Source organism: Caretta caretta, chromosome 6 (genome assembly GCF_965140235.1).
Source record: "Caretta caretta isolate rCarCar2 chromosome 6, rCarCar1.hap1, whole genome shotgun sequence".
Lineage (NCBI taxonomy): Eukaryota > Metazoa > Chordata > Testudines > Cheloniidae > Caretta > Caretta caretta.
In genome coordinates, this window is record NC_134211.1 from 102,743,155 (window position 1) to 102,759,285 (window position 16,131).

At 44.6% G+C, this 16,131-nt stretch overlaps 1 protein-coding gene across 5 annotated transcripts in view; it reads left to right on the forward strand.

Annotated features, from left to right (window-relative positions):
- Positions 1-4,965: 4,965 nt before the first annotated feature.
- UNC79 (unc-79 subunit of NALCN channel complex) overlaps positions 4,966-16,131 on the forward strand; it is a 149,815-nt gene continuing 138,649 nt past the window's right edge. For 4 of the 5 annotated variants that reach the window (XM_048854187.2, XM_048854189.2, XM_048854192.2 and 1 more), the window contains exons 1-3: positions 4,967-5,278; positions 9,139-9,192; positions 11,972-12,092. In XM_048854187.2, coding sequence (XP_048710144.1) covers positions 9,162-9,192; positions 11,972-12,092 — 152 coding nt within the window. In that variant the 5' untranslated portion in view covers positions 4,967-5,278; positions 9,139-9,161. Of the gene's footprint in view, positions 5,279-9,138; positions 9,193-11,971; positions 12,093-16,131 lie in introns of all 5 variants that reach the window. The other variant, XM_048854188.2, reaches the window with a different exon arrangement.

The window sequence follows — 16,131 nt, forward strand, 5'->3', positions numbered from 1 at the left end:
GGGGGGTGCAAGTGTTGGGAGGATTGTTCATTGTTCTTAAGATCCAAGGGTCTGGGTCTGTAGTCACCTAGGCAAATTGGTGAGGCTTTTTACCAAACCTTGTCCAGGAAGTGGGGTGCAAGGTTTTGGGAAGTATTTTGGGTGGAGGGACGCGTCCAAACAGCTCTTTCCCAGTAACCAGTATTAGTTTGGTGGTGGTAGTGGCCAGTCCAAGGACAACGGGTGGAATATTTTGTACCTTGGGGAAGTTTTGACCTAAGCTGGTAAAGATAAGCTTAGGAGGTTTTTCATGCAGGTCCCCACATCTGTACCCTAGAGTTCAGAGTGGGGGAGGAACCTTGACAGTATGTAATCAACCAAAGCATTGCGCCTGCATCCCTCAATATTTGTCACTCATATGACTTGCATTGTCATAGCTTTCGCCATGACAAAGGCTGATGTCAATCCCATTTTCAGTGAGGAAGTCGAGTAGGTACGAGGCAAGTTTCTCCCCTGTGTGGCTGGTGATGTTTATGAATGTCATGACATGCTCAACTGGCCCGCTGGGTAGCACATAATGCAAGATGACAGTCAGCTGATCTACGTGACATATCTGGTGTTGAGTCAATGGACTCTGAAAAATATCCCGCATCTTTAATCTCATCTACAATGGCGGATAGTGTCTTCTTTGCCAGCAGTGCAATGAATTCATTACAAATTATGTTTGATAGATATGATGTATGGCCTTTTCCACAATTTGCGTGTTCACTGATGTGCTGAGCTAAGAAAGGGTCGAACTTAGCGATTAGCTCTAGAATGCCAAGGTAATTGCCATTGTGTTTTGACCCAACAGTCTCATCTGAGCCACGGAATGGAAGACCACACTCGGCAAGAAAAACTATGGTTTCAACTATGTGTCTCAGAACATTCTTCCAATAAGCACGAACCTCCAAAAACTGGTTTTCCATTTGGGTATCAATTCTGCCCAGATTTTCTGGGCAACCATGAAGAAGTACAATGTTGGTTGTAAGTTTATTCTTGCCATTAAACAACTGTATGCCAAGGCCAATAGTGCAGTTCTCATCAATGGCACAATAGGAGTGTGGTTTCGCACCACTGTTGGAGTCTGGCAAGGCTGCCTTCTTTCGCCCACACTGTTCAACATCTACTTGGAGCACATAGTGACTGATGCCCCAGAAGATCACATACGCACAGTCAGCATTGTGGGGCGAACAATCTCAAATCTTTGGTTCGCTGATGACATTGATGGCCTGGTAGGCAGCGAAGATGAACTTGCCAACCTTGTGAAATGATTGGATGAAACCTCTGCAAAATATGGCATGGAAATCAGTGCAGAGAAAACCAAGCTGATGACAAAACAAACGTGATGGGAGACTCAAGCACTGAGGCACAATCATCAGGGGTGTTGACAGTTGGTTGATTGCTCATCAATGATGTTGTCCCAACGACCTACGCGGTTATGGGAGTGATGATGATGATGATCAATTCTGCCACTAACTTTCTTTTGGGCGTGGTAGCTGCTAATTGACAATGTATTCTGCTCACTCATTGCATGATTGGTAATGTATGCAGTATTCTTCCAATCACTGAAGCCTTCACAGAACATTCCCCACTTTTTGGTATCAGAAAACAGGAAGCAATAAAAACATTACACTTTCTTCTTAGAAGGCAAATAAATGAGCCATTCTCGCTTGCCAATCTGTTTGTTAGGCTTCACATAATCAAACATTGATTTGGTCAGATAACGATTCCGATTGGTGTACTCTCGCTTTGTCAATGAAAAATCAGCATCTACATTCTGGCATTTCTGTGGGACCTTCTCAGTCTAGTACGCAATGAGATCTTGAGAAGTCATGTCCCGCTCGCCTGGATCACTGGAGAAGGATATTTTTGTATTACTATCTCTGGGAAAGTGTTCTGAGGAGTGGGGTGAGACTACAGCTAGAGAAGTCACAGGAGGCTGCTCCTTTTCATCAGGCGCAGGCACTGCAGGGTCACTTGGGCTGGTATTCGCCTGGACTTCCTCACCACCAGACTTAGTAGCAGAAAAACCTTTAGGAGAGAAGGAGTATCTTTCAGCACTACATCTGGTCTTTGCCGTCTTTCTTTGGCCTCCTTCAATTTCTGCCATCCTCCTTTCTTCGACATGGTTTCTATTGTCCAGTTTAGGCCTACCGTGTACAAAGTGCTTGGGCCCACAAACACTTACTTGGCCCACAAAGACAAAATCACAACCACCATAAATTGAATTCACAATCTTGATGGATTAATTTGTACAAAGCAATATCTAATGCAGGGGTGGCCAACCTGTGGCTCTGGAACCACACGCGGCTCTTCAGAGGTTAATATGCGGCTCCTTGCATAGGCACCAACTCCGGGACTGAAGCTACAGACACCAACTTTCCAATGTGCCAGGGAGTGCTCACTGCTCAACCCCCTGCTCTGCCGGTGCAAGGATATTTTGTGCCCTAGGCGAAACTTCCACCTTGCACCCCAGAGAGCTGCAGTAACAAAGGGAGTGCTCAGAACTATGCAGCGCAGCCTCTCCGGAGAACTTTGCTCCTCCGGGGAGCAGGGAGGTGAAGGGGGAGAGGGGTTGCGGGGAGAGGCAGTGGTGGTTAGTGCTTGTGCTGTTGATTACACATAAATCACCAAATTCAAGTGTCATCATGGTGAGGAGCCCAGGAAAGCAATCTCACACACACACACACACACACACCCCTCGGGAAGATTGCAGCCGCACACACCCCTCTTGGGAAGATTGCAGCCGCAGCAAGGCTGGGCTGGACGCAAAGTGGGATCGGACGGAGTGCGGCGCCCTGACGGAGAGAGGGGAAGCCCGCAGCGAGGCGCAGGGACCTCAGAGGCTCACTCGCTTTGGAGAGGCTCTTCCCCGCATGTTGGGAAGCTCCAGACGGGAGGGTGGGGGGGACAGAAGCACCGCCAGATGGAGAGAAGCAGATCGCCAGGGGGAGGGGAAGTGGGGGGGACGACAACGGAGACAGAGGCGCACCCTGGAGGGTCAGTCTTGCGTGCTCCACCTCTCCCCTTCGGACCCCACGTTCCCTGTCCGCTGCGTCCTCTCCCCCCTTCCCTCCATCGCTGTGTCTCCTTCCCTCCTCCTCCTCTCCAGTGTTTTCCTCCCTCGCTCCTTCCCCATAGACAAGGAAAGTGCCTGGGAAATGCAACCGAGACAGGTCGCCGGAGAGCCAGCCCTACTCGCCCGTGAGAAGATATGCCCTGCCTCGGGTCCAGGGCACGGGCTTCTGATAAAGCGTGAGCAGCCATGCCTTGCCACGGCCCTCTCCCTGGCAGAGAGAGGCTGGAAGTTTCCCGTGGGGGCGATTCCCAAGCCCTCTGATTCCAGCTCCTTGATTTATTTGCTCCAGGCAGAGGTTTTCCCTGGCAGGAGAAAGGAACAAAGACGAACCCTCCTTGCATGCACGGCTGGGTTGCCATGAGGTAACCTGTGCACAGAATGGGACAGAGCTGCCCAACGTAGTGTGTGGAAGAGACAGAGAGCGAGGGAAACCCAGGTATGGGGGAAGGCGGCTTGGGGAAAGGACCGAACTGTGCCCCATCCCATTTTGGATGAAGCAAAAAAAATTGGGGGCACCGCTTTTTGGGGCTCCCAAATCTTGGCACCCTAGGTGGTTGCCTAGTTCACCTAGTGGTTACACTGGCCCTGCCCCCACTCCACCCCTGCCCCAGAATGTGCTGTGCCCTTCCTCTCTCCTTTACCCCCCTCCCCCAGCCTCCTGTGCATGCAAAACAGCTGATCATGGCAGGCAGGAGGCATGGGGGGGAGGGGAGGCACTGGGGGCTGGAGCGGGGGAGCAGACGGGAGGCTACTGACGTATTACTGTGGCTCTTTGGCAATGTACATTGGTAAATTCTGGCTCCTTCTCAGGCTCAGGTTGGCCACCCCTGATCTAATGAGACAAAAAAATTCCCAATGCCCTGCTACCGTCGCTCGGGTGTTACTTCAATATGGAATGGAGGGCCTACAATAGCGCCTAAAAATGGGTGGGCCTAAAGATTAGGGCCTAAAAACAGAAGGACCTAAGGCTATTAGCCTATGGGTTAATCTAGCCCTGCCTGGAACTAGTAACTATTGGGGGTGTGGAACACTGATTCACCCACTGAATTAGCCTCTCCCCCCAAAAAAACGAATGGAAGGGAGATGATACTCCCACACCTTGACTAGCCCGCCCACCTCACCCTTGTCCAGAACTGAGGGAGATTTGGGGGAGCAGAGAGGTTGGAGAGAGGAACTGAGAAGTAGAATGGAAAGCTGGGGGTCTGGCTGGGAACTGGAGCCTGGGAAATTATCCTTAGTGGGATGGGGCTGGGGCTGCAGGGAAGCAGAGGCCTCCACTGCGTGGGGGAGGCGAGCCAGAGCCCTACAGAAATGATAAAACCAATGCAATAAAGAAAGAAGGGCCCGGGGCTGTTCAGCTGGGGGCTGCTCTGGCTGCGGGGAGGGGCTCGGGCAGAAGGTGAGGGGCCCCTTGGATAGTCTCCCCGAAGGGTGGGGCTCGCGCGCCGCCCAGGTTCAGGGGCCCTGCATTTGTACCTTGTCAGCACTCGGGAGATAGGGGGGCTCAGAAGAGCTCTTGTAGTCAGGTCCAGAACAAAACTCAGGGTGTGTGTAAAACCCAGCCGCGGCAAGCCTGTGCTTAAGAGCTTTTAATACAACCCACACCCATTTAGTCCCAGCCTAAACTGAATGATTTCCCTTTGATCTCGCTGCCGTTTGGGAGGAGGAAGTGCCAAACTGATACACAAGGGGGGGAAAATTCATTTGATTGCGTGGGGTGGGGGGGCCTGTTGCAAAACATCAGCTGTAAAGAGTATCGGGCGCTTAAATCTCCCAGATTTCTCCGAGCCCCAGGTTAGGGGCTGAGCGGAGCTTCCCCTTTAAGAGGCTGTTCCTTGTGAATGGAATCGCGCCTCCCCCTCGCTGGGAGAGCTCCCTGTGCAATTCGCCAGGGCCCCCCACTCACGCCTCCTGCTCCCCTCACGCCAGCAGCAGCAGCAGCCGGGGCCCCTGCCCCTGCCCCTGCCCGGGCCTCCGGAGGGCTGCTCAGGGCGAGATTGGCCGAGGCCAGAATGGGAGCGGCAGAGGGGTGGGAGGAGGGCCGCCGCTCGCGCCTGGGCAGCAGGGCGGGACCGTGGCTCCTGGCGGACTGAGCGGGAGAGAAGAACCCACAGGCCACCGAGATTGGGGCGAAACACTTCCAGCCGGCCAGCATCATGTCCACCAAAGCGGAGCAGTGTAAGTAGCGGGCGCCCGGGGCTCGGTCCCGGCCCCTCCCCTGGGAAAGGAGGGCGCAGCCAGGGCTGGGGGCTTGCTGGGGTGTGGCCGGGTGCGGCGGCGGAAGGGCGCTGCACTGTCCATGGTCCTGGGAGCTGGCCACGGGGGCGGATGGCAGGAGGAGGGTGTGTCGGGGGGGATCTATTACACGGCCCCTGCAATGGATCAGCTGCCTGTCCCTGCGCGCTGAGCTGTGTTGGGGTGTCTGGCTGTCTCTGCAGTGCGATTTATTTCACACAACTGATGAGAAACCCTATCAAGGGTGGCCAGTTTGTGCTCTGATGTTATCTGAGTTAAAAACCGGAGGCCTTTCTGCCTTGTTCCAAGACAGGAAGGAAGGAGGATAGAAGGGAAGCCAGGCCCTGCGACCTAGTTCTGGTTAGGGCCTGGTTTTAGGTGTTTTGATCAGTCTCCCTTGCTGTAAATGGCAGCTGTGGGTTAAAGCTTCCCAGCCTTTGTTCAATGCTGTTGTACATCATTTTCAGTGTCTGTTCTCTTCCCTAGGAAGTCTTGCACTTGGTGATTTTTCAATACCTGTGCTGATACTAACCCCAGTCTCCAAACAGTTTTGGTTGCTTTTAATAGCCCTTAAAGGTTTCACTTATTGCTTTGCATGCTTACCAATGAGATAATATTTACATGCTCCATTAAAAGGAAAGCAACATAATTATGTGTTGGGGGCGGGAAGGGGAGGAAATGATTGATTGGTTTGGTTTGGCTTGTGGATTTAGTGCTAAAATACAGAGCCTAACACTTCTTGATCACTAGCCCTGATCAGTAGTGACCCAAAGTGAGCTGACAGCTTCATTGGCTTGTATGAATTGAAGTGCGGGTTTAGCTTAGGTCCTAGTGTCTGTATCAAAAAGTCACCCAACTAATTGTCTGAAGCGTCTCCGCAGAGAGCCCACAGATTGAACTAACATAGAATGTGATCTGCCCCTCACAGTCTTAGAAGTGGTCTACCCATGAAGAAGCTCGTTGACAGAGCAGGGAAGCTGGCCTGCTGCTGTGGCTCACACTATGCATCTTCTGTGTATATTCAGAAGTCATCGTTCTCTTGCCTTGTCTACGCTATTGTTTCTGACAATTCCCCACTGCTGCTAACAAACACCAGGGGAGCTCCGTTGACTTATACCCTTGAGTGGCTGCTAGTAGCCACTGACATTTTAACTGCCGTGTTTTCTAGATCTACTCTGCCAGCAAAGTCAGATGATGGTTATTAGAATGCAAGCAGCTGGCCCACATCAGAACTCCGACTATTGTTACTACTGTTAATAACTGGCATATTTGCTAGAGCAATAGCAGGAAATTTTAAGAAAAATGCCACTGTAGACCAGCACTGAATCCATATAACCTTTTCTCCTGATGCACTATCTTAATGGTGTGTTGGGATTGCTCTTTGATCAAGGACTTAGAGTGCTTCTGGCCCAGCTGGAATCATTTCATCTGACATTTTGGATGTTGAAATTCACTTCGCTCTCTGGTCCATGTCTGTTGATCTTCAGGTTATTTACAGGCCTTTGCCTGATTAGGACAAAGGGGCATCTTTTTTTTTATTTAAACTTTTGGGGTTAATCTCTTAGTTACAGTAGCTGATATTTTTGTCTTTTAAGTGTTGTGCTGATGGCCTAGATGCATCCTTTATGGAGGGTGCATTTTTATAAATAAAGGGATGGTGTCCCTAGCCTCTGTTTGCCAGAATGGATCACTTGATGATTACCTGTTCTGTTCATTCCCTCTGAAGCACCTGGCATTGGCCACAGCATCCCAGACAGGATGCTGGGCTAGATGGACCTTTGGTCTGATCTAGTATGGCCATTCTTATGCTCTTAAAAATGAAAGAGAATTCTGTAGTCCCTCTCTGAATGATGCAATGTTCTGCTCTCGCCCATTGTGCTACTTTTTTTCTCTGTCTTTCCCACATTTTCTGAACATCTCCCCCTTCTCATGCTACTCTGTATCTCACCTCTGATTACTTCACATTGATATATGGAACAGTTCCTTCTGCTTCATCCACCCTCTCCACCAGCACCATTTTTGATATTTTCCCTTGCTGTTATCAGCCTTCGCATTCTCTCACCCCTAATGTTCTTGGCCTGTTCTACTCTGAGCTTCTTTCACTCACTCTGCAGGCTGCTATTTACTCTTTCTCCCCCTTGTGCTGCTCTGGAACCCTCACTTTGGTACCACCTTCTCCCTGTTTCTTTTAGTTTTAAGGACTTACCCCCCTTTTTACAGTTTTGGTGTATACATTGGTTTTAAATGGGATTCACTTGTGGACCCAGATCATGGATTTCTCCTCTGTTCCGGTCCTGAAGCTGGCTTTCTCCTCCTCATGATGCTTAAGGTTGGGGATACAGAAATTCCTAACGCACTGAATTTCTGTTTTATAATATGTTTATCAAAGCTTCTCCCTTGCCTAGCTCTTTATGGCATTGTAAAGTGTGTTTATTTGCTCTTTGCATAATTCCAATTCTCTTTCACCTGCACTTTTTGACAAATGGTGATGATTTCCAATAAGAATTATCCTGGCTTAGGCACCACTACCAGGCTACCCCTCAAGCCTCAACTGATGCTGCCACTGCTACTGTCCTGCTTGACTGACAGGCAAGAACCAGATTGTCTCAGGTAGGTGCGACAAGCAATGATGAGTCCAGAACTTACCATGAAACAACTGAAAAAACTAAAGTGAAAGAATACACAGACCAGATCAGAAGAGCAAAAATTCCAATCCTAATCATTGGTGGTGTAGAACGTCTCAGGAATACATGACCAAGCAACAGTTTGTCCCCTGCTGCTCTGAGCAATAGCAGGTCATCCTAACAAAAGGTGACAGCCAATAGAGGGTCACAGGAGGTCACCTGCTCATGGCACTCTTCTTTATTCTCTACCTGGGTCTCCTTCTGAGCACATTCTGAAAAGTAAAGTCAATGATACTCATCATTAGGCCTATCACCACAGCATTCCAATGGAGCTGAGCTATTGCACAGTATAGCACCCACTGACAGCAAACAACCTGGAGATCACCCGTTAATTCCTTTTTCCTCCAGTAATAAAAACTGGCATCTGCTCATGGTAAGTAATGTTCTGGGAATGCCCACTATCCTCTATTTTCCTGCCCAGGACTTTGAAACAACCAAGGAGACCATCTCCAAAGAATCCAACCTAGATTTTGCACTTGTGTCAGAGGCTCAAAGAGGAATCTGGGAGTTTAGATGCACATGCAGCATGGAGGTAGACATTGAAGCTAGCAGAGGTTTACGACAACATTTTAAAACATGGATAGCTAAAACTAGGCTCCTAAATCCATATTTAGACACATCAGTACAAGTGGCCTGATTTTTCTAAAGTGTTGAACACCTGCATTTTCTATTGAAGATAATAGGATTTGTGGATGCTCAAGACTTTTCAAAATCAGTTACTTATAATCCAATGCCTGCACTGGATTTAGGAGCCTATCTTTAGGTACCAAGGTTTGCAATTTGATTTAGTGCTTTCATTGAAAAAAGCTCTCAGTAACCTGGGACATAACAATTAAATTTCTATGGGAGGTGTGGTCTGATAGCAAAAGCAACATGAAGTGACTCATTTTACAAACACAATTATTATCTAGCTATTGCATTTATGAATGTTCTTTTATGTTGATTGATTTCATTTGGGCACTAACCCTCTTAATAGAAATAAACAGGTTTCCTACTTTGCACAAAACAGCACTCCTGACATGCTTTGCCCTCTCTTGAAAACAACTGGCTGTAGAGATGAATGAGGCTCTTTAAAATACAGCTTGACTAATATCTCTGGCATTGGTTTTCCTATTTCAGTTATGGACATCTGACTGCGTAGCATGGCACCTGCAATGAACTATAAATCCAGCTGTGAGTTGTTCTTTGGTTGGGAACTCTGATTTGTGACCTGATTATTTTACAAATCTACTAGGCTTCGTATCCTTTACGCGAGGGAGACTGGCATCACAAACAACATTTAGTAAATAGAAAATGCTCTCTCCTAATCTAATCCATGTATTTATACTGTATGACTCTCCTTACCATGGAATCTGAGCACCTACGCAAAGGATATTCTCTAGTCTAGTTGTCTAACGAGATTTTGGGAACAGGGGTCCATATTCTTCCGTATTTGTAAAGGGCCATTTACACCTATAAGGCTGTATCAGTAAACAGTAATAACAGACATTATGCGCAGGGAGAATACATGGTGTACTAGAAAAGCTTTAGCCATTTAAATCTGAGGTGCCTATTTTGCTCACAAGTGGAGAACCCAAATGCACCAGTTCTGGTAACCAGAATGTCATAGATATTGTGGTGGAGGGAAAGAAAGCCTTCCTTGCCTTGCATAATCACTGAATAAGATTTAACACATTTATTCTGTAGTCATTCAGAACTCAGAGCATGATTTTTGCTACTGGATTCTTTAGCCTTCTATTTTGTTCGTCCCACCCATCTGTATATCATTGTATTGAGTCCACTGAATGGATAGTTGAGGACAAAATATGACCAGTGTGACCCACAAGGCCATCAATACCCAGTTGGATGCACAAATGTAGCTTGTTTATGCAAAAAATTTGCTAGTGCAAAGATACAAACATGAAAAATTGCACATTGGAAAAAAAGGAGACTTTGAGGGGACTCTTTTTTTTTTAATTATGAAAGTTATCCATAAAATTAGAGAGACAGCCTCAACCTGAGCTCCCCTTTAGGCATACACAATTTTGTGCAGGGGTCATGGGGAAAAAATAAAATGTGATCATGTAATTAAAATCAGTATCATAATGCATACATCCAACAGGGCTGAATTCAGGTTGCATAGGCAACCTTAATTCTGGCATTTCCTAACTTTTAAGAGCTTGGCTTTGCAATCTGAATATTTTTACCATAGTTTTTGTATTTAATAAATATATAGAATAGTTCACTTGGGGGAGCTGATCAAAGCAAAATATATACAGTAAATCTGTTCAAGAGATACCTACATTTAGCTGTAGTCTGGCATGTTGTGATGTATGGCCTTACCTTGTTCCTAAATTGTTTTATGTATCTATAGAGCAGGATTTTCACCAGTGCTAGCATTACCCAGTTCTGCTTCCACTGAAGTCAATGGGATTTTTAACACTGACTTGAATAGGAGCAGAGTCAGGTCAGTGCTGAGTGCTTGGAAAATCCCACCCGTAATGTTCCTCATTGCAGAGAGAAAAGTGAACATGCACTTAGAAGTTCTCTTCTTTGTTAAAGAAGAGTTAAAGCATTTAAAATCTTAAGCTGTGCTGACATTTATTATGTCATGTTGTCCACTCTTGGAGAATGACAACAACAAAGTGACATAGTGAAGTAGCATCAGTATTTCATATTAACAAAAATGTTGACCTTTTCTATAGCTATAGTGTATTTGTTTGCTGTGGTATTGTACAGAAAATAGGGGTGCCCTCTAAGCTTAGGCCTATAACTGATTTACGTGCTGAGCTTTCTTTACAATTAACCACAGAGTGACTTTTATGGTAGAAAATAGAAGACCAGCAGTCCATTTGCAGGTATTCTGTCATGAATAGGGAAAGGAACTTATTAGAATAAGGAAAATGCTATGCTTTCTAAAGCTACGATTTCTCCCCCTGCACTTCACTGTAGAAAAGCCGCTTTGAACCATCCCTGACCCCACCCCGCCTCTGACCAGGCTGCCTGCTATAGATGTAAATAAACTGTACACAGTCTTACACAATTGATTCACTACATGGCCTAGAGCAAACCACTGAGTTTCTCTTTGCCTCAGGTTATCCATCCATAAATTGACTGTAGTAATACTTATCCATCTCACGTGAGTTTTGTGTGACTTACTGAATAAATAATTATTACTCCCCCTTTTTGACCTAAGTGGCTAGCCAAAATGTGGAACCCTGTACATGTTCCAGTTGGGAGGAGAAATTGGTGGTAGTCAGGTATTTCTTGGATACAGTTTATTTTGTTTACAAAGAATGTACAAAGTCCTGTGTCTCTGAGCGCAGAAGGAAACAAACAACTTCTTTTGCTCACAGCACCAAGAGCATTCTTTTGAGCCTGAGCCTGTGACCCAAAAACCTCTCCCTAGATTTCTTCCCAGGTTAGCTACATGCCTTCAGTTGCTGCTGCAGGTGCTCTCTCACTCAGTCTGTTCTTGGCTGACCTTAGTTTCTGTGTGATCTCTCTTCCCTTATACCCACACACATACCCAAAACAATACTCAGACAGGAGCTCCCTGGGTTCACACACACCTTTTGTCTTAGGTGGGGCTTATGCATATAGTTATAGTTCACATCTACCAATCTCAATGAGGTTTGAACTCAACCCATGACAAGGTTTCACCCAGCTCATAACATTATAAATGAGGCTTGAAATCCATGAATGGAAAACACGAGACAGGCACTAAGTGTTTGACCTTTTAGCATAGAGTAGGACAGATTTAAAAATACTATATAAAATGTTCCCCTTTTCTTCCTTCCTTCATCAGAGTATTCAATTCATTCAGCCACAATAAAGATTGGAAAGACTTGTCTCTTAGATTTAGCTCACTGCATGAATTTTAACAATACAGTAGGGGTAGAAAACTGATATGGTGTCTTAACCTGAACTAAGCTAAATGAAAGTCTCTGTGTTTTTTTTTTTTTTAATCCAGTTGCTTCCAAGATCCGCTACCTACAGGAATACCATAACCGCGTTCTTCACAACATTTACCCTGTGCCCTCTGGAACTGACATTGCAAACACTCTGAAATACTTTTCTCAGACTTTATTGAGGTAAGTTTTAAATTATGCTCTTCAAGAGAAAAAATGTTAGGGGATATGTATTGATTTCTTCTTGGTTAATGGATCTTATGGATCAATGCTCAACCAGAAGGAGTCAGAGCTCAATTTAATTAAAAATATGGTATAAATAAATTACAGCATTGGCTGTTGCCCAATTTGCCCAGTTGAGTTGCTTGTTGAGTGGCTGATTCTAGAACAAAATCTGGTTTGCTTGGACCTAGTCTAGGTTAGTGGAGTGCACACATGTGCTTGAAGTAAAGAAGAGAGAAGGTTGCTATAAAATTTCACAAGTTTGACTGTGACCGCTCTGAGAATCCTAAAGCTGTAGGATCCTACTGAGATGAGCCTGAGCAGCAGAACTAGAAGCTGAGCTGTCCCATAGTTCAGTGGGCTTTCAGATCTGGATTTTGGTTCAGCCTATTATAGCAATGGGCATAGGCACAAAGTTTGGATCCAGATCTGGATCTGAATGACATTAACGGTTCAGAGTTGTTCTGATCTAGGGATTTGGTTTAGTCCACTCTAGTTGCAATATAAAAACAAATAAGTTCGAAGTATGATTAGAGAATAGGTTTAGATAGGTGATATCACCTTTCAACTTGTTAAAGAGAGCTGTTATAGGTTTGGGATTTTATTAGGAACATTACTTATATTCCAATTTTCCCACAGTATAATGGATTCATTGACCTAAATTTTCAAAGTGGCCTTGAGATGGCCTTTGACATTGCAGATATAATTTTTGTATGCCTACATTTTTGTGGCATATTTTTTCATATGCAGATAGTTTTGAGTTCACGGTGCATTTTTGTGTATAACTACCTGATTTGCACCTACAAAAATATATACGCTTAGAAAATTGCACCCATACTTTCAGAGGCTGCTTTGGAAGTTTGGCCAATCTTGGAGAGAAGAAACATTCTCTCTTGCTCTAAAATATGTTAACAAGCAAGTATTAAAGTTGAATGAAAAACTCATTGAGAGCCCACATTCAGAGACCATGGAATTCAGAAACACTCCATGTTCTGTGTTAACAGGAAAAATACATATGTAGAAATACACGTTACCTGAGTGAAGCAGCTAGTTTTGTAGGTTACAAAAGCAGAATTTAGAGGTCTGCACAACTCTTTTATGTGTGGCTGTTTTAAGTCTGCAGAATTGTTAATTCCATATGAAGGGAGCAATTCCATTTAACTTCTTTATTTCATGCTAGAGGTTGGACTGAACCAAAACCCTGGTACTGATTACCCTGACCTTGATAAGATTTGAGGTGATACTCACAGTGTATATTCAGATTTGGATATAATTTCATAGATGGCCTCTTTCTTTATAATGGGCAAATCAAAATGCTGAATCTGAACATCCCCCAAATTAGGGAGAGGGCATTAGAAATCCAGCCCTGGATCCAGATCTGAATTTCATATAGTCCATTGCCTGTATCCTCAGAATAGGCCAGATCAAATCTCTAATCCAGACCTCCTTTAACTTTGGAGTGTTTGAAATCTGGTTCTGGACCTGGGTGCTGTGGTGTGAGCCCACCACAACTTCATGCACCTGTTCACACCAAGACAGGGATTAGACAAAACACCTTACCCTACACTGAGTGTGTGGCAAGTGGAAAGAAGGAAACTCCTGTCCAGTGCACGCAATTCCGCTTTCAGGGATCTTAAGTCGGTTTATCCTAAACAAACATCTCAAGACTCTGGCTTGCTCAAGACTTTGTTCAAGAGTTTCCCTGAAGCCTTCTTTCTGCCTCTCACACTATCACCGCGTACACACTCATTATTGCACAATGGAGTATAAACACAGTCAAATATACCCCATTCAGTTGTTAGCATACTAGGTCTTAGCAGGTGTAGTTTTTGCAACCTGTTGTACCTTGACAGTACAGTTACTTTTCTGTGTTATAAACATATTGTCTTAGTTCTTCTGAGTGGGGCAGTCCCACTGTTTTGGGTCAAAGTCATATCTGGTGTAATACCAGTAGCTTCAGTTTAGTTGCAACAAGGATTAACTTGGTCCTTTCGTTTATATACATTCAATGATGTAACAGACTCAGGGGTGGGGGTGGGAAGAAGTGGCTATGGTTGAAAAAAGTGAGGCATTTACTTTTTATGAATAAACATCACATAAAATCACCATACACAATGCATAACATATTGATTCATTTAGCTCCTCCTCAATTTTCTCTTTGGGCAGAAGCATTTCTTTACATTACAGCATGAATTTAAGTTTCATGCATTTCTCATTTCCAGCCTTTCCTCCCTCACTTTAGGATTGACCTAGAACATAATAAACGTCTTATAGAATACCTGCTTCTTTCTTGTTTTCTGAGGAAAAAAACTCCCTCTGTGCATTTCTTAACTACAGACAAAATTATTTATTTAATGAACAGTTATTAATGCACAAGATATTTTTTACTGCTTTTCCTGGGTATGGAGAGATGCAATTTCTCTGGCACCATTTCTCAAAGAAACACCTCGGGAAGGTAGTAATTTGGAGAGTGGCCTAAGTTGCAGCAAGGGAGCCCAAACTTTGACCAGTTAAGAGATGCATTGGCAACTCATTTGCATACAGTGGGACAGATTCAGTATGGAGGTGCCTGCAGATACTACAGGTCCCAGTGTACAGTGCTCCATATTGAGTAGAAAAGGGAACGAGCTACAGTGGCCAGATCTGAATCTGCAGCCAAACTTTCTCAGAGTTCAGGATTGTTATTGGATCTGGAGTTTTGACTGGTCGCATTATAGAATTTGGGGTCAGCTGCATATCCAGATTCAGAGATCCTCTGAGTTTGGGGTGGTAGGAACTGGGGCTTTGGTAAGGGCACATCTCTAATACCTGAATTGAATAGAAGGCCTCTATGATCAAGATGGAGTATTGTATGCTGGGACCTGTAGTCTCCATGAGTCCCACCTTTATATTAAGGAAGAGGGAGGCCCTGAGATGAGTGTTAGCCATCATGGCCTTACGCTTTCCAAAACAAGGATTTATTAATGCTGTAATGTCCCTCCTGGAAATATTGCTCCCAGGGGCAGCACTTCTAGGGAGTGACGTGTTGGCAAGTGAAGGAACTGAATTTGGTGGGTAACTGGGTAGCATCTGTTCAGAGAGAGGGGTTGAATGAAATTTAATACCTCCACATCTCAAATCAGAAGCTGCAAAATGTATCATATGAAAGTCAACCAAATTTAAAAAAGCAAATCCAAAAAAGAGGAATCAGCACTCTGATAATTCACTTTTAAAATCCTAATAGATCTTGGTTGGTTTACTGATATGATTTCATAAAAACTGACAGAACAGTCTTGTTACCACTTTTCTTAGACTGGACATTGGGTAACAGAAACCAAAATAATTTACAGGCATACAAGGCACAATAAGAAAAAAACAATTATGCAGTAACTTTTCTTAGGGTAGATTATATTGTGTATATATATAACATCTGCATACTTGACAGATCAGGCATGCCTGACTATAGCCACCTTTGCTCAGAGATGTAATTATAAAAATTTTAATATATATGGCAAATAAATCAGGCCCTCTCTTGCAAACACATAAGCATGAGTGAAACTTTCTCATGTGAGTTGTCACACTGACTTCTATGGGACAACACGTGAGTAAAGTTCACATGTGTTTAAGTATTTGAAAGATTGGGGCCTGAATTCTGTGTAGGGTGGGTGGAATTTTCAAAAGCGCTTACCATTGACCTAACTCTGCTCCACTGAAGTCAATGGATGTTTCAATGCCACACCTATACTTTATTGGTTTTAACATTGACTTCAATGGGAGTAGTGGTATGCCAACACTGGCCACTTTTGGAAGCTCACCCTACAGGTACGGTACATGTAAAACAAGTTGGTCTATTGTTTAATATATTAAAATAGTATATGATACTTTTATAGGAGCATGAAAAAGTTTATTAGCTAGCCCTGTAATGCATATTCATTTTCTGATAGGCTAGCCAAAATATACCTTTGTTGCTTAAGCAGCAATTTATTCTATTTTTAAAATTATTAATCATTTCAGAACAATT